The sequence below is a fragment of the Tiliqua scincoides genome, chromosome 9, assembly GCF_035046505.1.
Source record: "Tiliqua scincoides isolate rTilSci1 chromosome 9, rTilSci1.hap2, whole genome shotgun sequence".
Lineage (NCBI taxonomy): Eukaryota > Metazoa > Chordata > Lepidosauria > Squamata > Scincidae > Tiliqua > Tiliqua scincoides.
The window spans coordinates 10,760,559-10,784,661 of record NC_089829.1 but is presented as its reverse complement, the minus strand read 5'-3'; the positions used below and the strand labels follow the sequence as shown (position 1 = coordinate 10,784,661).

Here is a 24,103-nt window from a genome sequence, read left to right as displayed (position 1 = left end):
TCTGCCAGGAAATGCATTAGCAGCTGTGAAACTCAGTGGTCACATTTTGAACCAAGTGAAGTTTCTAAACAGTCTTCAAAGAGAGGCCCTAAGCACACCCCCAGCCAGAACAGGCCTAGACTCCACCATCTGTGGTCCACAACCTTCCTGGTCGATGCCCCTTCTGTCTTGACCAGATTTTATTTCACCGTGCTGCCCTCACCCAGCCTATTATGGATGCCAAATGCCAGTTCAGAACATTGATTGCCCTCTTCCAGCTGAAAATGGAAGAGAGAGTGCTGAGTGTCAGCTGTGCACTAGTAAACACCAAACTCCAAACCCCATCCCAGCAGCTACATGCAGATGTTAAAAAGCACAGAGGACAAGATGGGATCTTGCAGTACTCCATCAGTCAAAGGCCAAGGAACACCTTATGAAATCTACCCTGCAGGAAGAAGCTGCCTCAGCTTAAACACTGCCCCTTTGGTCCAACTATACTAGTGTGTTAGCCTATGTATGTTTACTCACAAGCAAATCCCACTGCGTTCAATGGTATTCACCCCCATGTAAATTTGCAGAGGATTGTAGTCTTACTGTAACATGAGCTACAACCTGTCTCTCAGGCAGGCCTTAAGAAAGATGATGACCTAGGCCCTAGACAGTAACACTGTCCCTTGCGCAAATTTCCCAGCTTGCCTCTCGCTGTGTCTGATGCTTCTTCTTAAGTCAGCTTCTTTAAAAAATGTTTCAAGAACAGCTCCTGAGAGCTTCTGATGATAACATGGCTGCTCCTAATGTAGAAGCCCTGGCATCCCACTCTGCCCAACCCCCTATGTTTACGACTCCAGGAAGCAGCCCACAGGTGGTAGGCAATGCAACTCAGGACACAGATACCCACAAGATACAGCTGCCCATCACCACCTATCATAATGCAGCCAGAGGAATATCTGTTCCCTTCCCTGAGACTTACCTGTTCAAGCACCAAACTAGGAACCGGCCCCAAGAAGTCGGATTTGTTCCTTTGATGAAAGCAAATCCTCACTCTGCCAAGGCTGTGCCAAAGGGATCACAGGTCCCTTCAGACACCAAGGGAGTCATTTTTTCTCTGGAGCAGACTGGGAAGCCCAGTTAAAAGAGGGTGAGGTTGTCAGGCTGTTCATTGTCCCGCACATCCTTCTTGCCTCTGAGAAGGAAAAAAGGTGCTGGTGGTGAAGCTGGAAGCTATCCAAAACTGGTTGTCTAGAAAAGTATCTAAAGGACTTGTCAAGCAGCACGCACACATCCCAGTTCTGTGCCCATGTTTGGAATCTCTCTCCCTATTACCAGTAGAGCACTCATTGCAGGAGCCACAAAGGCAAGCAGCTTTGGGATTATCCACCTTCCAGAAAGGGAGGGCAGAGATTAATTGGGTTTGTTGTGAAACTCCTGACGGCTGGGCACAGGGGCCACCGATGGCAGTCTGGTGCTAATCCTCTTGGCGAACATCACATGTGACGGGGTAGACTGTCTGGCAGAAGAACCTGAGACTGCCAGCTTGGGACACAGACAGAGCTGCTAATTTGCATGATCCAAACTGTGGCCTGCTGCTTCCCCCGTCTTCTTCACTCTCAAAAAAAGAAAGACGGGCAAATATCTAATTGTCCACCTGATTGGCAACATTTGGGTTTTCCTCTCCAGACTTATCCAACCCCACTGTCTGCTGATGATTGGTTCTTATAAATATCTATTCCCTGAAGCCTTGGGTGATGCTGATTACTGCACCTCCAATGCCCCACCCACAGAACCTTTAGAGGGCTAATGAGGTACTTGATCCAAATCAATGGCTATTGACTAAGCTGCCCTCTTTCAATTGCCCAAAGTGAGCAAACATGGTTTGATGAGTTTGGAATTGTCAACACCGATTGGCAGCATCTCTACATAGATCGAGACTGTGATCTTTCCCAGCCGCAACCTGAAGATACTGCCCAGGTCTGAACCTGGGATATTCTGCATACACTGAATCAACTTGTCCCCTACCCCAACCATATGAATTTATGAAGCTGCCATACAGAATCAGACTGCAGACCAGCAAGTCCAGAAGTGTCCACACTGACAGGCATTCAGTGGGACGTCTTGTCCAGACCAACCTGGAGATGCTAAAGATTGAACTTGGAACTTTCTGCGTGCAAAGCAAGGGTTCAAGCACTGACCAAGGAAGCCATCCCCAAAGGATGAGGAGTAGCCTGAGTAGAGCTGGGATGCTGCCCCGGAACAGGGCAAGGGGGCAGCCTTTGGCATACCACTGCAGGAACATGGCAGCCTTAAGCCTGTCTTGCAAGTGAGGCGTAAAGAAATGGAATAACTATCTCTTCCAGAAGGGAGTCGTGCTGGGTTGCAGCAGCAAAAACAAGGAAGAGTGTGGCATCTTACAGTCTGACCTATTTTCACACTATCTTCTGCCAACTAAAGGCCTTTTCATCACATGCACAGAGTGCCATCCTCAATAGGCAGCTGTGGGCAGCAGCAGGAGTTGATGAAGGGAAGCCAACAATGAGCAAAAGATGCATCCCCCCCAAGACAAGGCTACCACCTCCATCTCTCTTTATCTCTCTGTTCTGCTCCCCCTGCTCTCTGGCATTTTTCCCAAACCCTGCCCTTCTTGATCCACAGGAGTTAAGAATTTATGTATAGCCATTCTTCCTATAATGCTGTACGGTTATGGCACTCTTGGTCCTGGGTCTAATTTTTACAGTGCCATAAAAAGGAAAAAGGTTGATGTCCATGAAACAACTCAGAAATGTGGCTGCATGGCTGTATGCATTGTGCTTTCAAGTCAATGGAACCAGCGCATTCTGGCTAGTGCTGCGCCTGTGGTGGGGTATATTCTGGCTAGCAGGGGGCCAATCACTTGCTACCAGAAAGTGCCTTGAGAGAGGAAGCAGTGGGCATGGCCACCTGCCCTTGATGTCATCTTCAAGAGGAAACCTGCTGTTCCCCAGGATGAGTGGCAACCAGGCTCACCCACCTGGGAGTGGGTCCTGCCACCGCCTTCCACCACTGCCACAGAGGGGGAGCAAGAGTAGCAGTGGTCGGTTACATAGCAGGCACCAACCCAAGGCACCAGCGAGTGCGGCCTGAGAAGGCATTGACATCAGAACAATATTACAGTTACTGCCTATTGCGGTATCACAGCACACGACGCACGGATCACACAGCATGCTGACTCCCAGAACACAGCCACTGTGATAGGCATTACTGTACTGTATTATTATTTTAAATCTTCTTCTGCACAATTCTGTTCACCCCAAGGCCATACACCTTGGTTTCCTTTTCCTGCAATGTGGCTGTAACATGTTGAGCTAAAAGAGAGCCCTTCCCCAGATCCCTCTGACTCGAGCTACAAGACAGTACTGCTCTCGCTCTCTCTCTGCACGCATACACAGAGGCGAGATTAGTTTTCCACCGGCGCTATGACCTCAATAATTCCTTTAATTAAAAATAAAAAGTTGATAGCCTTGGAATGCTTACTGGGGCTGCTGCCGCAGGCCAAGGCGCTCTGTGCACATAGCCAGCAGGAGATTTTGCACCACAAACTGGAGGGGGGAAAGTGAGAAAAGCAGCAATAACCTCTGTTTGCAGCATGCTATGTGCAAGGCTTTCATAGCACACAGTGGCATCACAAGGGGAGATCCTTACCAATATTCTGAAGGTTGAGCAACACACAGTGTATCTGCCTTTGCAGCAGTGGAGAGGAGCCACTGTTCCCCTCTGGCAAGGTGCTTCAGGTCAAATCAACAAACACGGAGCCCCTAAATGAGAAATTTACCACTCTGCAGGCTGAGATATTGAGCTCACTCACCTTCTGCTCATTAAGGTACCCCAGGAAAGATGGTGTCCATGAGAGAAAGTGGAGGAGCAGGGGATGATTGGAGCCCCCTCCCCTTGACATGTAGCAGCCATAACCCTGCAAAGTCTTTAGATCAAACTGGAGGGTTGCAACCCACCAGCCAGGAAAGCACTTATCCCTGCCCCTTGAAGAGAGGGGGGGGGGAGGCAGCAACATGATCCCCAGGATTGCACTGCTACCGGGAATGGGGGAATTTTTTACCTACAGCCAGCGCTGGAGTCCTGGTTAGGGGGGGAGGTCAGGTAGCCCTCTGCAGGGCTCCTCAAGCCTCTTAAGTGTAAAAAAAGAAAAAAAAAATGGGCACTTTTGGTTTTCATCATGAAACTGGAAGTGCCCCTTGCTTTCTTCTTTTTACACTTACAGAGGCTTGGGGAGTCCTGTGGAGGGCTCCCCAGACCCCCTCCTCTCAAGAACTCCAGTACTGGCTGGAAATAAGTAAAAAAAAACCCTCCTGTCCCCAGCAGCAGCAGCAGCAGCAGCACAATCCTGGGGATCCCACCATAGCCCCTCCCCTGCACACACTTGTGCTCCCAACTCCATTGTAGGAGTTTGGGAAGCACTGCTTTAGATGGAACTGCACCACCTAACCAAACATAACAAGAGCCCTGCTGGATTTGACTAGCCCAGGGGTGGATAATCTGCAGCACATGTACCACTAGTGAAATGCAAACACTTTCTAAATGGCACGCTGTTTATATAAAAACTGGCACATGGCATGCTGCCAGTCACCCACCCCAGACTAGCCCATCTAGTCCAGCATCCTGTTTCCTACAGGGCCTTGCCAGATGCCTCCTCTGGGAAGCCCACAAGCAGGAGACAAAGGCATGCCCCGCTTCCACCACTGCAACTGGGATTCAGAGGCAGGTTGCCCCTGAATCGGGTGATGTATTTTAGCAGTCATGACTAGTAGCCAGTGACAGACCTCTGGTCTGTAACTCTGTCCAGTCCCTTTTCAAGCCACCCAAGCAAGGGGTCATCACCATATCCTGTGGCAGGGAATTTCACAAGCTAACTACGAAGAAGGTGAAGGACCTCCTCCTGCCCACCCTAAATCTCCTGCCAATTCATTTCAACGAACGACCTCTGCCTCAAGTCTTGTGGCAGGGAGAGAAAAAGATCTCTCCCCTCACACTCTCCATACTGTGTATCATTTTATAAGTCCCAATCATGTCCCACCCTTAATCACGTTCTCCTCCCACAACTAAAGAGCTCACAACACCATAGCATCCTTCATAAGGAAGAGCTCCAGTGCACTGATCACTGCCTAAGCATATTCCCAAGATACTCTTGGTTGTAGGACACCTTGTCTTGAGGCAGGAAGTCTAGATCATTAAGGGCCTTCAAGAGTTGCGAGTCTCTGACACAAGAAGCAATCCTTCTCTAGGGTGAGCACATGATCTTTTTCTCGTCCTTCCCCAGAGACTCGCGGCCAGTTCATCTGTTATATTTTCAACAATGTATTTGTCAGAAGAGAAGTTGCTCATTTCAACGGCACAGCTGTACAATCAAACAAGGAACACAGAGAGGTATGACATCTCTGTCCATTCCCAAATCCTCAGGGGAAATCAAGTGTGGGCTTGATGCATTGCCTGACACCTTCCATTGTCTCCGTGGCAGGCGGCGGCAAAAGGGCCCTCGGATGGAATGCGGGTCGGCAAGCAGCTACCAAAGGAGGGGAGGGGGTGAAGCAGGCAAGGGGGGAAACAGGCCGTGCCGTGCCGAGGCAGCAGCTCTTGCAGTCTCCACATGGATACGCAATTGAGTGCTCAATTAGCAACTGACAGATCCTCCCAGCCTCTTCTGCTCCTTCCCGAGCAACACCGAGACAAGGGAGGGGAAGCGCATGGCGGCAAAGGCAGGCCACTGTCCAAATGTTAAAGAGGGCAGCAGAAAAGAGACGGTAGTGCCTTCCAGATGGCAAACAGAATGGCACGGCACATTTCAGCCCTCGGGGGCACCACGGCTTTCTGACAGCGCTCACTTCTGAAAATATTTAGAGCAAAATTAACTACAAAGCTCCCTCCGCGCTGCACACAAGAGAGGAATGCCAAAGGCGTGAGGCTTCCTTGCTGAACTGAGGTCTTGCTTCACTTGCAGTTCATCACTGCAGAATTTCTAGTTTGGGGCTTAGTGAGGCAAGTGGAAGGTCGGTACAATGCGGCGGTTAGGGTGTTTGCTTTGGAAGACCTGGGTTCAAATCCCCCTCTTGACTTGCTGCAAAGCTTGCTGGGTGGCCGTCTCCAAATTTTTAAAAAAGTAGGCCTGGAAAAAGTGCAGAAGATGGCAACCAAAATGATCAGGGGGGTGAAGCACTGTTCTTATGGGGAACAGCTACAACTTTCGGGTTTTTTCAGTTTGGAACAAAAGGAGGTTTAGGGAGGACATGACTGAGGTTCACAAAATGATGAACGGTGTGGAGAAAGGAGACGGAGACCTTTTCTCCCGCTTGCACATTGCCAGGTGCAGGGTCTTCCAATGACACTGATTTAGGACAGGCAAAAGGAGACCCTTCTTTACTCAGTACGTGATTGTAGGGGGTTGAGCAAGGGACGCGGCCTCTCTGAGGGGTCGGGACTCAGCCAAAGACCTTTCCGCGTCCAAGCAAGTCGGCCAATTTTGCACGCAGCAGCAAGCCAGGGCAACGCAGTCAAGTGCCTGGCTAATGAACCAAACATGAACAGCATTTCAAATTTGCAAGACTGAAGCGCTGGGGGGATTAAGGTGGATAATTTCATTAATAAAAAAAGCAGAGAGGCGCCTGATTAGCGCTCCTGGTTTCATCAAGATAAGTAAATAAGCGTGCTGGGATGGAGCTCTGCTTTATTTAAGGTGCCCTTGTCTGCACCCAGAGGTGGAGCTGCACACTTAAGGCTTGTGTCAATTTGATCCCGAGGAGAAGGAAAGAATCAAAACACTTTGCTAATTGAGTTAGTCTAACCGGAGAGCATGGAAAGCAGAAAGCCATCAAGAGCAATTTAAAGCAAGGCCTATTGGTCCCTTCCCCACTTCCCCCTCTTCAAATCAGAGCATTACATTCCTTGGAAATAATTCTCAGCAATTAGCGAGGCGCTGCGACAGGGAATGTTTCCATCTGGGGAGGCATTCTGTGACCTTCTGGGTGAAACACAGCTTAGGGACAGGCAACCTGCCCATTACACAGAATGAGGCAGTAGGACAAAGGTCAGGAGCGGCCCATCTATGAGGTCGGCTGAGGCGGTCGCCTCAGGAAGCAGACCAGTAGGAGGGGCATCCAGCTCAGTTTACCCACTCATCTCTGCTGTTCCTCCCTCCACTCCCTGGATTGGAAAGGGAGAGGAGGATGAAGCAGAAGTGTGGAGGAGAAAAGTTGAAGGATAGAGCATTTCAGGGGATGGAATGGAAGACAAAGCAGGAGGAGGGGGGCTAGAGTGTCTGATTATCTAGCCCCCCCCTCCACTCTCCCTCTGGCCACATTTCCTCTTCTGCTCTGTTCCTCACTTCCTTTTCCAATTCAGGGAGTGGGATGAGAGCAGGTTGGCACTTCACTAGGTAAAGGGGTGCAATCTCTGGCACACCAGATCAGGCAACAGAAGATCTTGAGTCAGCCCAGGCTTGCCAGCAGCATTTGTGAAAAGGAGAGATATGAGAGCCTTCCTTCATGTATCTATAGGGGTATCACAAAGAAGAAAGAAAGGACTTGCTCTCTGTGGCTCTTGAGGACAGGACTAGAGCCAATGGAAACAGCAGGGAAGTAGATTTAGGGTAGACAGGGGAAAGGATTTCTGAACGGTAAGAACTGCTGAATATCAGAACAGCCTTCCTTGTGTAGTGTCAAGCTTTCCATCACTGGAGGCTTTCAAGCAGAGGGTGGGTGGCCATTTAGCAGGAAAGCAGGACCTGTATTGAGCAACGGGTTGGTCTAGGAGACCTCCTAGGTTCTTCCAACTCTATCATATTGGATGATAGTATCAAAACTGGCAAAACCAACTTGAGAAATTGACAGTGGCTTCATCAAGGTGATGACTAATTGGTCGAAAACGACAGGATATGACAGGATATGACAGGAGCAGGAGAATGACGTGGAGGTAGAGAGGTCAATAGAGAAGGCTGCCTCCAACCAATCTATGCCCTGAGGCAATTGAGTTCAGTTGGCCCCATGGATGGGCTGGCAGTGATCTCTGCAGCAACATGTACCCACTTATTACCAAGACTTAAAATAATGAGCCCAGAATTACCATAACTGGGTACAGCTCTTTTGTAAGCCTTAAAAAGGAGCGACAGAGAAGTGACTGCATGCCTCACGCTGGTTATGGAAGTACTCTCAGGAAGCACATCTGGCCCATCCTTCCCTCCCCAAAAACCAAACTCCTCCGCGACTGTTCGGGGGATGCTGGAACTCCATTAAAGACAACACCGCCACTTACAGTGGATTTATGAACTACAACAGCACCATCTGGCACAGGTCAAATTTCACATCAGCTTCCCGGCCTTAAATAATTTGAAAAGGACTTAAAAATCAATTGGAACATATTGTGGAATGCCTGGAAAGTCTTATGACACACTGTAAATCTCCGCCGCCATCCTTGTGCCCCGCGGAAAGTATTGCTGCCATAAAAGGCAGGAAGGGCCTTGGGAGGGCAGCAAAACCCCCACCTGGAGGACCTGAAATTGCTTCCAACGTGATGCTCAAAATGAGTTCTGCCACAATGTTGCTCTATCATGAGATTACTTCCTATGGCCTGGTAAAAAGGCTACAATAACACACAAGGACATCATTTTTACCCCTTTTTCCTTCAAGTCAGACTCAACAACTGTCAATTAAATTAAAAAAGCCACACAGCACCAAAACAAGCCTCCTATAATTTTAAACTGACACCTCCCTTTTAAAAAGGATAATCTTTGTACCACTCAAATTAATAATAATTTATATTCTATACACATGTATTAATTATGATTAACAAGATTTAAAAGATGCCTTTTGAAACAGGGACCATTTTCACAGTCCTTCAGGAAAAGGCCAAAAAACTAAGGACACACACTCACTAAGTCAGTCTGGCACCAGCTTGCTGATTGATCACAGCAGTGATACTCAATCACCACAACCAGCAGGTCTTTGGAGGTGGTATTTGGAGGCAGGATGCTATTAGCACTCCCCTCCCTGTCTGCTGGTGGCACATTCACTACTACTATTGCCTCAGTACTGTGGGTTCAAGAATTGGACCATTTGCATAGACCCCCTTCAGGCCAGGCACAACTCGGACAACTACCTCTGCTGCCAAGAGAGAAAACCCCCACAACAATGGCACCATAAGGAAGATAGCCATGCTGCCAATCCCATCTTCAGATGTAGAACATGGTCTCCTCGAAAGTCTGCGCAGGATCACAAGCAGATATGCTCAATCAGGACACCAGGCTTGGAAACCAGATGCTTTATCTTTGCCCATGACTTCCTAACCAGCTGCAGCCCAATGGGACTACCGGGTTATTGAGCAGGCTTCCTTTGAAAGGTATGTCAGCCTTAAGAACGTAAGAAGAGTCCTGCTGGATCAGGCCAAAGGCCCGTCTAGTCCAGTTTCCTGTATCTCACAGTGGCCCACCAAATGCCCCAGGGAGCACACAAAACAGACACAACCTGCATTCCGATGCCCTTCCCTGCATCTGGCAATCAGAGGTAGCCTGCCTGTGAAACCAAGAGCTTGCACATACCTACTATGACTTGTAACCCGTAATGAACTTTTCCTCCAGAACTTTTCCTTGCCAGTCCTTCAGATTTGGAGGTTGCTGCTTTAGGCATTCAAGACATCTGTCAGGCTGTAAGACACCAGGAGTCTCAAACCCAGAACCCTGGCAGCAAGGCTCAAGTGCCTTACTCTTTGTGCCACAGGGACCACTTGCAAAGGGAGGGACAGTTAGCAATGGAGCTTCCACGCACAGATGCAATGTACCAGAATACTGGAATACCAGGCTACTTGAATGCCAATGGTTGGGAACATACAATGGGGTAGGGCTCACTTCTTCATCTTCTGCTTGTGGCCTTTCCAAGGAAACAAGATGAGCCTTTGGCTTGATCCAGCAGGTCTGCCCCCATCTTCCAAAGGATGGGCAGACTTTGCGCTTCATTCCTGGGATCAGCTCTGGCCAGTGAGTCTGTGGTCTCACCGAGAGCAGCCAATCCAATTTGGTCACGTGATAGCATCACTGAAGGCAAGCAAAGAAAGCCAAAAACAAAGCAAACACGTAAGTGACAATTTTCACAGGGTTTGGCAAAAAATAAAATAAAACCGGGGATGCCTTTTCTGGAAAAAACAGCTCGAAGCACAGCTGGCACTTCTGAGAAGCAGAGATGGTTTCTGTCCTTTCTGTTTTCTTCTTTGAAAGGCTGAGTTCAATGGGTCAGGGAAGCGGGAATTAGCTTTGGTGGAAAACCCGACACCCAATTCAGTGCACTACAAAGACCAGGAAGTAGCGAGTCCAGTGTGCTGTGGGTTTGTTTTTATTCCTCTTCTTTTCTTGCTTCTTTTTACAAGCTAGGCAGGTTCCGACACAAAACTTATTCCTATACATCAGCACTAATTATAAGTCAGACAGAAAGGAGATGCTTGCCGGGTGTCACGATAACCAAAAACAGCGGCGGACTCATTATCTCATCTCGTCATTCTGGTCCGTCGGGCTTAGAATTTGTGCTGGCAAACAATCCATCCCAGAAGTGGCAAAAATGATGCAGGTTAATCCCACGGAGAGGGGAAGACAAGCAGAGTAGCTACACTAGGGAAAAGAGCAACACTGGTGCTAGAAATAGGCAGGGCCATGCACTATGTCCTCTCCCCCAATGTACATAATTGCAGTTCTACACCAAGAAATGCGGGATTCTGACAGTTCAGAGCCTTCTGCCCAAGATCCAGGTGACTGCTAGGGAGTGCCTTTCCCCAGCTTCAGCTGGTGCAACTACAGCAACTGTTCCTGGAAAAGCTGGCCTTGGCCATTGTTACATGCATCCTGGTCACCCTGAGGTTGGAGGATTGTCACACCCTCTGTGGGGGGCTGCTCTTGAAAAAGGGTCAGAGGCTTCAGCCGATGCAAATGTGGCTAGCTGGCTGTTACTGGGAACAGGTTACTGCAGTTCTCCCGAGATCACTTTGGCTGCCTCTCTGCTTGGGAACCCAACTCAAGGTGCAGGTTCTTAGCTTGAAAGCCCTCAGCACATAGGTGTTTGGAGGACTGCCCTTCTTCCACAGGACAAACATCTGAGATTCTGCACCCAATATTGCATCCTGTGACTTTTCTGTGTTCTGGCATACATGCAAGTCCTGTAAATGTGGGCTGTGTCACATCGGTGGTGTGACACAGCTGTTATGCTGTGGTGGAACCTGAGGTGGAACCCTCATCCTGCTGAGATCTCTTGGAAATGTTTGGCTGTCCCCTACCAGCCACTTGTTTCTTCTTGGTGAGATATGCCATGAGACAGCAAAGGCCAGACAGAATGGCTGTGACTCTTGCCGTCTAAATGTACAAATGCAGCTGAAGTGCAGTTGATGCATTCAAGAACAGTGGTATCCAAAATGATAGTTCCATGCCATCCACCATTTTGAATAAAGGCTTCTTTGTGAAGTCACAGCTACTTGGTCAGGTGTAAGAGGACAGGTGGCTAGCACCATCACGGATGTGGTTGTAGAGTTGCGGCTATAGCCATTGTACGTGTGTAAAGGAAACAAGAGTGTCTGTCATCAGATTTATCTCAGAAAAAATGGGGACAGGAGATATTGGGAGGTCACAGTCAGGAAGACAGGTCACCAGCCCCAAGGAATTTGGTGAAAGGAGATGAAGACAGCAACTCTTACCTTTCCATCCACTCCACTTGCCACGGAGAAGACATACTGCAGCTGGAAGACCACTCCAAATGCTGGGTGACGAACCATCTCAGCCAAATGGATGCGACTTCGCAGGACAAGAGCTTGCCCCTCGGAACTGTGTGTGAAATGCCACAAAGGGATAATGAAAAGTGACAGGAGATTCCACTGCCTAGTGCCTGCCATCTATGAGCTTTGGCACCTGTCTTCTGCCTTAATTATACACAAGAAGGCTCAAAACCATTCGCTTCTCAACTTGCAGAGGATTGCAGCAACAACACTAACAACACTCAGTTTTCTTATCAAGAGATTCAGTGGATCCCACCCCATAATCCAAGCCAAGCCCACCACAAGATGACAAGATTCTGGTTATCAGGAACACATATAACCAGTGCTCCAGGGTCATTAGTGTACTATTGACTTCTGGGCATCATTGAAAGTGCCTGTGCTGACCTGGCCTTGATATAGCATCCCTAAGAGATGCCCACTTCCCATCTAGGAAAAGCCAAGACAGTCCCTCCACACTGCCAAAAGCCGAAGGTAGCTGCCACCCAGGGATCTAACAGTGGTTCTCAAACTTTTTGCACCAGGAACCACTTTTAAGAATGAGAATCTGTCAGGACCCACCATAAGTGATGTCATGACCAGAAGTGACATCATCAAGCAGGAACATTTTTAACAATCCTACCCACACTTACCCAGGAGTAAGTCCCGCTGACTATCATTGTTAAAAGTATATACATAGTAGTCTAAGTACAGATCTGTCACATTTCCCCAAACACAGTCACATACCCTGGTAGTATCAAGTCTAACATATTAAAAACAAAATATTGAAATGAATGGGGACCACCTGAAATTGGCTCGCAACCCACCTAGTGGGTCCTGACCCACAGTTTGAGAAACTCTGGTCTCAGATACTTCTATCCCTCTCTGCCATTCTCTGTCTCTCTCACCTGGGTCTGCTGCTGGCTCCTTGTTTCTTGTAAAAGCTTCCAGTTCGCCCCCGAGCCACCTCAGCCTCTGGCACCACCACCACCACCTGTGGGGCCTGCACAAAGCAGAGGCCATTGTGCACCCCGATATGCAGCCTTCGTTCCTGCACGGCAAGCATCTGACTGTCCAGTGCCGAGTTATCCTATGGAAAAAGCCAGAGCGGGGCAATTCAAGTAACAGGAATATGGAGTTCCCCAGTGCCCACTCTGAAAGAGAACTGGCTTGGCATTTGAACTTCTACCCAGAAGGTAGTTTAAAGCTTCGCCTCCTCATATTATTGGGGGAGTTCTCAGTGTTGGCCCAAGAGCTCATGCCAAATGTTGTCCCTTCCCTTACTAAACAGCACACAAGATCCTTTGCTCCACTTCCTCTCAGCCCTGGATTCAAGGGGGGGGGGGGAGTGTGGAGAAGAGTGGTGGGCTAGAGAGTTGTAGAAGAGTGTGGTGGGTGAGAATGGCTGACACTTTAGCCCACCTCTCTCCTCTGGTCCACCTTCATTCTGTTCTCCTCTTCCTTTTTAAACCCACCAAGAATGGGAAGCCGGGGGGGGGGGAAGCAGTGACAGCACTTTGTCCCTGTTGGCGAACTGACAGGTAAGGCCAGTGGCATCTGACGCAACATACTGCGAGGTAAATGGGGGAACACTGGCAACTAGTTTCAGGACTCAGAAGCTCTTGGATTGCCTTGTCCTCTCAATTACTCCTCTAATTCATTCATTCTCGAAGCAGATACGATATTGCAGGCACAGAAATTTATCACAGCCCATTCCAATTTTGAAGTCACATTGCCCCTGTGTTGCAGGGAGGTAATTTCAGGTGATATCTGATCAACGAATTAAAATGAAAGGTGTGCCTCCAGCGGGATTGCTGGATATTAAAGAATATTTCATCTGGCCCTTTGGAAGATCCACAAGCAAGTTGACAAAACAGCAAGGCTAGCCCTTAGCGTTACTACAGTCGCCGAAATTACACAAGCTCAAAAATAAGCGTGGAAAGGCAGAAGTTGCCCAGGGTGGTCGTGAATCAAGGGTGGCCAGTCCACAAGGTAGCTCATCAGCATTCGCTTATTCAAAGACAAAGGAAGGACCAAGCAGCAAGAGAGCAAGAGGGTGTCTGCCTCTTAATCAGAAGGAAAACTAAGACAATTCCTCCCTGAGGAAAGACAGAAAGCCTTTCAAGCAATCCACATGGCTGCATCTGTATTATGCAGGCAAACAAGGGAACACATTCTCATTGCCCAGGGAGCAAGACTTCCATTCTCCTTGGAAACAAAACCAGCAGTCATTTTTCTCTGTCTGACTGTCCTGCAGAGGCAGGAAATCTAGTCATTAGGAAATTCAGCTATTTATCTTCAGTACTTTTGAACAGCTATTTAAATAAGAGACTGTAGGGAAGGGGAAAAAATAGGGACATACACCCCATCATGTGGCACTGCAGAGTTACTAGTCCTCAAGGTTGAGAAAATATCTCAGTAGTGGGGGGAAGGGGGAGAGCAGGTGGCTTGGCATTGTGTCAGGTCCCCAGTTTGCTCCTTGGCAGAATCTCCAGGTGGAGGCGAGGAAGAAACCTGAAACCTTTGAGAGGCGCTGACATTCAGTGCAGCCAGTGCTGAGCTAGATGACCTGAAGTGATGTCAAGCAGCTTCCTGCCCAAGTGGGCAAGCAGTGCCAAAAACCCAGACACCCAAAAGAATGGCATCTGGCCATTGAGGGGGAGGGTTCTGTGACATACGTAACCCCTTGCCACGACTACCAAATGTGGAATTCATTCTGCAAACTTAGCAACTGCAGAACCTATTCTTTGCTGCATGCAAATCTCTACAAAATGAACAGCCTAGTCAAGCCACAGAATACAGCATGCAGAATTTGAATTGCTTGGGTTGAGACTATGAGAAGAGTCCTACTAGATTTGGAGCAAGTTGGTTCAATTTAGCCCAGGATCGGATTTCCAAGAATGACCAGTGGACAATGATCTCTTCTGCTATTACTCTACCCCCATCCCTTGTCCTCTGAAAACCAGTATCCAGAGGAAGGGAATGTCTTTCTGAGACGTCAATAACAGGTGCACCTGACCTGTTCAGGGAGGTACCTGATCGTTCCTGAGTAAGTCTAGTAGTTCCTCTTCAAACTTCTCCAGTGAAGGGTATAAGTGAATGGAAAGCTTCTCCAAATACCATGTGATGGTCTTCATCAGCCTCGGTTTCTGCAAGAAGTCACCTGCAAAGAGAAAGGAGATCACAGCTGGATGGAACCACGGCCAAGCCAGATCTCTCTCTCTCTCTCTCTCTCTCTCTCTCTCAATCTCTCTCCAGGCAAGGACCAATTTAAATGTTGCTTATCCCAAGTGTAGGCCAACAGAAAGCCATTCCTGGTGCCATGGCTGCATGTGAGAAGTGGAACTTTGCACCCTTTAAGCATTGGGGGAGCTGTCATCATTTACTGCAAAGGGGTACTATAAATACAATTATTAACTTGAGCAATGTTGTTCTCTATGCACTCTATAACAGAAGAGACTGACTGTTCATCTCCCTCCCCACTGGGTAAAAAGGTCGGTGGATAGTTAAGCAGAACAACTGCTTTTGCCTCCTCAGACCTTGAAACAATCCCTGGCCTGACCTGTGTTGCAGAATTGGAATAACTGGTGTCGATCAGATCAGAAGGGAGAAAAGGCCACGCCCCAAAGCGACAAAACAACATGGTCAGAAAAAGTCACATAATTCTGCTCGCCAGCTAAAAGGAAACCAAAAACATCCCAAGACATCCTCACAGCCACTAAAAGCCAGCACCTCTCAAAGTCACTGGGGAAGCTCCCGCTGCTTGTAGAGAGCTAACCTTGACACAAGGCAGCCTGCTCCCAGGGATGGATATTTAACACGGGTTCACCAGTGGTGGATTTGGAAGGGGCACCAAAGCAGAGCTCCCCTATGGATGCTGACACAATGGCCTCTCTTGGATGTTGCATATTTGAATGGGGGGAATCAGTGTAAATGATAGCTAATAGATATTGTAACTCACAATGAAATCTTATGCATGTCTACTCAGAAATAAGTCCCATTGAGTTCAGGGGGACTTACTCCCAGGTAACTGAGTATTGGACTGCAGCCTTAGTGGCCCTGAACTTGTCAAAGACTGGGACCTATCTCCAATCTCAAGCTGAAAACATGCCCCCCCAAAATCAGGAGTCCTGCGCTCACTATTCTATCCTTCCCTTTTGCGCTTACTAGAGCTACACACCTGGCCATGGCCACAGCCACAGGGAGCTCGCATTGCACCTGCCATGGTGTTGGGGACATGATTGGTAGTTAGCTGGCTGCCCAGACATCTGGTAGGTGAAAGTAATGGGGACATGAGCTACAACACTGTCATGAAAACAACAGTTCCTTCTTTCCCAGTTGTTATTTCTCCCAGCAGCAGCCAATCCGTTCTGCCCTTTTTCCTTTCTAGGTAGAGAGGGGCACAGCAAAGGCAGAGGAGCAGGTGCCACAGCAGAGCAGGCAAATGGATGAGAGGCGGGGGGGGGGGCACTGATGGGACGGGGGGGCAAACCAAGTTCTCCAAAGCAGAATTTGTCCCCTCTATGACCTCTCGTCCTAAGACCTCTGCACCTCAAGAAGTGCTCGCCTCAGCTTCAGAACAAAGTAGCAGCAGACGCACCAGTGCAACCCACCTTGGACGGAACAAAAGTCTATCAAATTGTCTCATAGTCTTCCCCCATTCTCCTCTGCCTCCCTGTAGCTTCTTTGACTCCCATGTCAGTCTAGGGAGCCATCTTTATTATGAAAACTGTTTAAAAGTGGTTTGCAAGCATTTGAGAGAAATACACAAGTCTGGGAGCTCCACCGGCTCCGCTGGATCATCATAAGCCCCTTCAGATGGAGAATCTGGAGCAGTGATTTCCAAAGTTTCAGTCCCCCCCCCAGGCCACCCCATTCTGCCTTGAGTTTGGTTTCAGCCAGTTTCTCAAATATCAAGGATTGGCCCCAGTCGCCTGGAGACAGAGGGTGCAACATTCGTTTTCCTAGGCTCAAGCCCTGATGGCCTCAGCTGCTCTTACCCCATTTACTAGACACTCTTGTCTTTCTTGGTGCAAAGAAATCATCAACAAGCTAGCCATTTCAATAAGCTTGTCAACGATTCAAGTCTTACTGCATAACTGAATGTCGGCAAGACCCCTTTCAGAACGGCCTTCCAATATCACCGTGTGTTCACCCGGCCCTGGGGCACAAGGCACAAAAAACTGGCTAACAACCAGAACCTTTCGAACACTGGAATATATTGCAGCAATAAATCAAAGGCCATCTGCACAGTGTTTCATAACAAACTACTCTCAGGGCTAAACGGAAATGACTTGTCATTGTGCATGGGTGTTTATACATACACACACACACCTATACTCCTTAGATATTTAAGACTCCAGATCAGGGGTCCCCAAACTATGACTTGAGGGCCATATCCAGCTGACCAAAATGTTATAATTATGTGAGCCCCCTTTTCCTCTGCCCACCACCCATCAATGGATAAGAGTGGAGATCTCCTTCTTTTCCCAGTGCTGTGATACAATTCCCAGACATCCTGTTACTTGGTTCTCCCAGGGGAACTGGTGTGTCTTGGAATTGTTAAATAGTACTACAGAAGAAAGAGCATGGAAGCTAACTGCAAAACAGGCCATGGGTGGGCAGGGGTCCTCCACCACCACCACCACCACCACCACTATAGCTGCAGGTAATGGCAGGAGGAAAAAACAGGTGCCTGAATGCCTGGTTCCCAATAACAAAGTGTGGGGGGAGACCTGGGGTATCCTCTTGCCAAAGTAGTCCACCATTGTGGGTGCCCAGAAGGAACTTTTGCCCCAGGGCCTCAAAATGTTGGAGCTAACACTGCCCACACACAGCACCAACAGAACCCAGAGCTCTCCTGAAGCACTGATAGGAGGTCTGAAAAACCAGCAAAGCACACACAAGCCTTTACTAACAAAACAAAACTTCTTACTTCCCAAAAAAAAAAACAACACACACACACACAATCCAAGGAACAATTAATAGACAACTCTCAAAAGTGCTGAGGCTGCCTGAGTCATATCCCACGGATGCCTCAGGCAACACATCGTGTTGTTCAATCACTCAAGGAAAGCATGTCAGGGAGGCAAAAGGAACAGCTGTTCTCCCTCCAGCTCAGCTCTTTATACTTCCCTGGCTTTTTGGGAGAAAGTTGTACTCAGAGGCAGTCAGGAGGAGGAGGGGGGACCAGCAGCAGAGCCAGACAGCACCTGATTCATGGAGCAGACCGCCACCAAAAGGGGCTCCCCTCCAGCCCAAGAAGCGCAAGGAGCCAAGAGAGAGATTGTTTGGCATGTAGGAAATCCAGTGTTGGACCCTTGGCAACATCTCCATGTAGGGCTGGGAAAGATCCCCGAGTCTAGGACCCTGGAGTGCGTATGCCGGTCAATGCCTGGCAATGCTGAACTCGCTCTGAACAGAGCTTGAAAAAATTGATGAATTCATGGAGGGCGCAGCCCTGCCCCTGCCAGCAAAGGAGCTTGTGGGCTTGGAGCCTTGGGCTCGCAATTGGGTCAGGAGAGAGGTCCAGCCAGGAAAGGCAGAGTAATGTTGGAGCCTAATGACAGCTGAATCAGTAGAGGAGCTGCCCACAGGCTGGAGAAAAAAAGAAGCTGGGCAGGACAGGTGTTGCGCTACTGACAGGCAGGCACTGACTTCTAGGCCTTGCAGCCCTATCTTTCCCCTAGAGAGGGCACTGGCAAAGCTTGAGAAGAACGGCACAGCCACACAGATGGGGGACAATGGGAGAAAGCCGACCAGATCCTTCCCCCAACTCAGCAGCACTGCAGATCACAAAAGTGTCCCCTTTCACCTGCAAGGCCCATCCATCTCTGTTACACAAAGGAGGGTGGAGAGGTGCAACGCCGACCCTCCCCATACAGCCAAGAGTGACTTTGCTGGAAGCGACAAGGTTGCTAAGCTTGGTGCTCGGAAGTTCAGCAGCCAAACAGCCTCCAAGCGGGAGATTGATGATGCTGTCGGCAGGGATGACTGATCAAGTACCTCCAATTCCCAAGATGCAACTGCAGGCGATCTTCAAGGCATGGTAGGAACGTGATTCTCCCCCCCCACACACACACACACACACACAAGAACTGAACACTGTTGCCTGTCGGGTGTCTGTAGGAGAACGTGAGGTTCTGAACACTCCCCCATCATGGGCCGATCCGTGAAACATCAAAGACAAAGATTCTGAGCTCTGCCTCTCCTATTGTCCTTCGACTCTTTGCTTCTAAAACTGTACATTTCAATGGGACAGCTGGGCCCTGGTCCACCCGTTCCCTATACTTCCCCAAGTTGAAAATGCAATATTTATCAAACAGAAGGCATTCCTCTCTGCCTTAACCAGGGTCTTAACCTTGGTCTGCCTATCTCAGTGCTGTCTGGACACTGACTGGCAGCAGCTCTCCCGATACCGCATCAGACACAGAAGGTTTCAGACACTGAAGGGTCTTGCCTGGCAATACCTGGAGATGCTGGCAGGGACTGAACCTGGGCCTTCTGCAAGAAAAGCATGTGCTCTCTCAGTGAAAAACCAGCTTATCCAAAAAGCAGACCATGCCGAATTCAGCACCTCACAGTGGAAGTGAAGCTGGTTCAGCTTAGAGGCCTGGATGCTCCCTGGTCAAGCTCCTTGGGGGCACAGGAACAAACATGTCATGGCCAAGTGAGCATGGCTATAACCTTCAAGGAGCTGGAATAGGAAGAATCCAGGAGACAAACTCAGGATTATATAGGTTCTGCTTCCCACAAATCTACCCCAGTTTCTCCAAGTAGAAAATTTGACACCAGATGAACAAACACACTGCCAGGATAGGCTGGCCTCTGAGGCAATGCCAGGCTGCATTGACACGTCCTGGCTGGCACCCAGCAGCTCCCACCACCACAAGCACAAGCCCGCTCTTCCGGTCACTGCCCAGAGCGGGCAGCTCACCTGTGCCCCTCCAGGCACATACCCCTTTCTGTGGTGTCTGCCACACCCACATCACTTCAGACACATTCATGTTAACAATGACGAGGCTTCCATGATGCTCCATGTAAGGATATCCTTTAAAAATGCCTAAAAATTGTTTTGTTTTATAAACTCAGAGATTCAAGAGAAAAGCACTCAACCTACAACCACTGCTTCAATATGTAATTCATACAACCACCCTGCAAGGGCGGCATATCTGACTGCCTGACTCCCTTAGCAGATGGAGGATCTGGCTCAAGAGACCAGGAGCTTACAGAAGGTTAACTAAGGAGCACAAGTGGAGGGAGGATTGAACCTAGGATGCTGCTTTGTACCAAGTTGGACTTGGGTTCATCTATCTCATTGTAGTCTGGATACTGACTCACAGCAGTGCTCCAGGGCTTCAGACACTGGCTAGCAACAGTTCTCCAGGGGTTCAGACTGAGAAGGATCCTCCCCAGTCCTACCTGAAATGCTGCCAGGGCTTGAACCCGGGACCTTCTGCATCCCGAGCAGTGGCTGGACCACTGAGCTACAGTCCCATCCCCGAGATCTGACTTCCTGATCGGTAGCTCAGTCTCATAACTCAATTTCTGGCCAGCCGTAACAGCATACTTGATCCGCAGATGCTGGGAAGGTGCCCCTGAACTGTGACACCCTTCTATCCCTTGCCTGGTTTCTGAGGCAATGCCTGCCGCTCACTTTCAGAAACAACCAGCTACGGAGATGATTTGGTTTGCTCTTACATACCTGCCATGCCTGAAACTGTTGTGTTTGGAAGAGAGGAGGAGACTGGTGGTCCCAGGAGGGAAGAACGAGGTAGGGGGACCTCCCGGAAATATTTTCCTTCCACTGCGGCAGCTGATTAAGATTCCTCTCCTCCTTCCCAAGATCAACAACTGAGTATTACTGCACCAATGCTATGTAGTTAGAAGGCACTGCCCTGGCGATACATAAAGCACCCAGCAATAGAATGAAATGATACGTCTCTGGCTGATGGAACAGTTTAAGAGCCGCGGGACCAGCTGAGAGCAAGAGTCTCTAACAAATTAGCTTGGCTAACACTAGAATCTGCCTTAATTCAATTTTGGGAGCCAAATATACCTTCTCCATTTCACAGAGGCTGTTATCTGTAGTTTCGGCATATCAAATTGCAGGGTACACGCGGCTCGAAGTACCCATTTGCAGCCAATTTCAGGCCTCCGGTTCCTTCACGTCCAAGTAACCAAGTAGTATTTACTGTGGAGCCATCTTGGGCAAAGGAGAGAACAAACAAGAACAGAACGCCAGAGTTCTAACTTTGGAAGGACACACTTTCTCTTCAAAGTAACTCTCCCAATGTAGGCTGCTATGGCCTTGGAACAGGGAGGATAAAGAATTGATTCTGTTTAAACTCGAACCCAACTGAAAGGCCAACGGCAGGAGGGTTACAGAAGAAAAAAATCACAATTATTAAGTTCACCAAGGAACAGATGCAGCAAAATGAACAAGAATATGGTTCCCTGTTCCAAAAGGATGCATCATCGGAACAGAAAGATACAAAGGAGACACCAGCATATGACTCCTGGAAAGGAAACTCTGCTGGATGGATCAGGAACAGTGGCTCTCCCCTGCTAAATACTAGAGGTGCCTCTTGGCCTCATTAACAAGGAAAAGATTCAACTTGAACAGATAACATTTTCCCTTTCTCAACTCTGATTCCCAAAGATCAGGGAAGTCTTCTGAGGTTTCTGAAATGTGCTCACGCTCAGACTTTGCAGAGTCTCCATTGGGAGGGAGCTCTGTAATTGTGGGAGGGGGGGGCAATCAGCCAGCGCACCTCTCCTCATGTTGTTGCTGACTGGTCTGGAGGCAGATATACACAAGCACAGGACTGGGGGGGGATTGCCTGGTTTGGTGGTCAAACACATGAAAAAGGATCTCAAAATTGCATTTGATCACAACCCAAATGTGAGTCAGTGGTGTGCTGCAGCTGCAAAAAAGGACAAAGCGGTTGTAGGCTGTAGTAACAGAAATATGGTTTCCAAGCCACAAGAAGCAAGAACTCCAATTTATCCATCAGGAATACTGTGTCTTGTTCTGGGGACTGCACTTCAGGAAGGATGAAGAGAAAACAGAGAGGATTCAGAGAAGGGCAACACAGAGGGTCAGGGGTCTGGAAAGTAAGCCCTGTGCAGAAAGGTGAAAGGAAATGAGGATGCTTGGCCTGGAGATGACTGTTGTGGGGGGACACGGTCGCACTCTTCAGATCCTGGGGAGTACTTTGCACACTCAGAAAAAAAAACATGCTGAGAATCTATTATTAATAAAATTCTGCAGAGAACCATAGCAAGTGCGAGCTTTCAGGATGAGCTCACTCACCAACAACGTGAGTGTATAGTAAGCCCATGTGTTTGGCTGTGAGGACCCTGATAATTTAAGGAGAGCACCAAGGCTGAGAACTTCGAGCAAGGCAGAGGAAATGCAGCTCCAGTAGATGCAGGAGCACAAGCGCCACCTAAAAGATTTCTGTAGCAAATCATCTGGCTGGGTACATTCTCAGGGCTTGCAGTTTGGTGCAAACGATTGAGAGGACTAGTGTGTGTATATGTGTTTGCGTTAAGCACAGAACCAGGGCAGGTTCTGATTGAGGATATACAAAACTACAATGTTCCTCAGTCAGCACAGCTGGTTACAGAGAGACTGCCAAATGAACAGAAGAAGACAAAACTTCTACACAGTTCCCAATTTCCACTTGAACACGGCCATATGTGGGGCAGACGCAGAATGCCAGTGCGTAAGAGACATCACATTGTAGCCCTAGTTAGTTTCTCATAATCCATAACCTGCCATTAATTGGCGGGGCTCCAAGAAGTTCAAAGGAGCTTCATATTATTATCAAAAAATATCTACAAGCTGCTTTTCAACAACAGCAGAAAGCGCTCGAAGCAGCTTCCATAGCAGAAGAAATGAAAAGCTGGTTCCTCGTCTCCAAAGAACTGCAGCCTCCTTTCGTTGGGCCCGATCTTCACACTGCCTCATGCCAGACAGCCACTTCTGCTGCCTGTCGCCCCAGAAGGCTCTGTGCCCCAATTTCCCGGGGGAAGCGGCTGCCTGGTACAAGGTTGTATGAAGACTCGGCCCACAGACACAAGGCTGAGATGTGAAATGGAAAGCCTTCACCACTACCGCGCTGAGATGGATAATCCTGGGATGCCGGATCCAGCCCATGAGCCAGGGTTTGGAGGCAACTGATCTAAAAAGAGGAACACAAGAGAGACCAGAAACAGCTACTAGAAAAGATGTTCTGCTGGGTAAGAGTCAATTGTACTCCCCATGCTAGATGAAAGAGAGCAATGTAAAAGGAAACCCTTTAGTTTATCCCAGTGGTATTCAAACTAGGGCGTCGTGAGGGCCTAGGGCAGGGGTCGGCAACCTGCGGCTCTAGAGCTGCATGTGGCTCTTTCAGCTGTCTGCTGTGGCTCCTCCCGGTGAAAGTGGCATCACTGAGCCATCATCCATTCTCATGACATGACCGAGCCAATGCAGGCATCTCTGTTTCAGAAGTGCATACATGCTAGGGATTCCAGCATGTTCCAGGACTGTGTTGTTAGGAACTTTGTCCTGCCAGGTGATGCCGAGAATGCGCCGGAGGCAGCGCATGTGGAAAGCGTTCAGTTTCCTCTCCTGTTGTGAGCGGAGAGTCCATGACTCGCTGCAGTACAGAAGTGTACTCAGGACGCAAGCTCTGTTGACCTGGATCTTGGTATGTTCTGTCAGCTTCTTGTTGGACCAGACTCTCTTTGTGAGTCTGGAAAACGTGGTAGCTGCTTTACCGATGCGTTTGTTTAGCTCAGTATCGAGAGATAGAGTGTCGGAGATCGTTGAGCCAAGGTACACAAAGTCATGGACAACCTCCAGTTCATGCTCAGAGATTGTAATGCAGGGAGGTGAGTCCACATCCTGAACCATGACCTGTGTTTTCTTTAGGCTGAACGTCAGTCCAAAATCTTGGCAGGCCTTGCTAAAACGATCCATGAGCTGCTGGAGATCTTTGGCAGAGTGGGTAGTGACAGCTGCATCATCGGCAAAGAGGAAGTCATGAAGACATTTCAGCTGGACTTTGGACTTTGCTCTCAGTCTGGAGAGGTTGAAGAGCTTTCCGTCTGGTCTGGTCCGGAGATAGATGCCTTCTGTTGCAGTTCCAAAGGCCTGCTTCAGCAGGACAGCGAAGAAAATCCCAAACAAGGTTGGTGCAAGAACACAGCCCTGCTTCATGCCGCTTCGGATGCCAAAGGGGTCTGATGTGGAGCCATCGAAGACAACAGTGCCCTTCATGTCCTTGTGGAAGGATCTGATGATGCTGAGGAGCCTGGGTGGACATCTGATCTTGGGGAGAATCTTAGAGGCTGTCCCTGCTGACCAGGTCGAAAG

At 48.9% G+C, this 24,103-nt stretch overlaps 1 protein-coding gene across 1 annotated transcript in view; it reads right to left on the bottom strand.

Annotated features, from left to right (window-relative positions):
• Positions 1-24,103, bottom strand: part of NPHP4 (nephrocystin 4) — a 156,310-nt gene that overhangs the window by 102,999 nt on the left and 29,208 nt on the right. The window contains exons 7-9 of the mRNA XM_066637431.1: positions 14,772-14,899; positions 12,645-12,826; positions 11,683-11,809 (exon numbers count right to left, since the gene is read on the bottom strand). Of these exons, the coding sequence (XP_066493528.1) occupies positions 11,683-11,809; positions 12,645-12,826; positions 14,772-14,899 (437 nt within the window). The remainder of the gene's footprint in view (positions 1-11,682; positions 11,810-12,644; positions 12,827-14,771; positions 14,900-24,103) is intronic.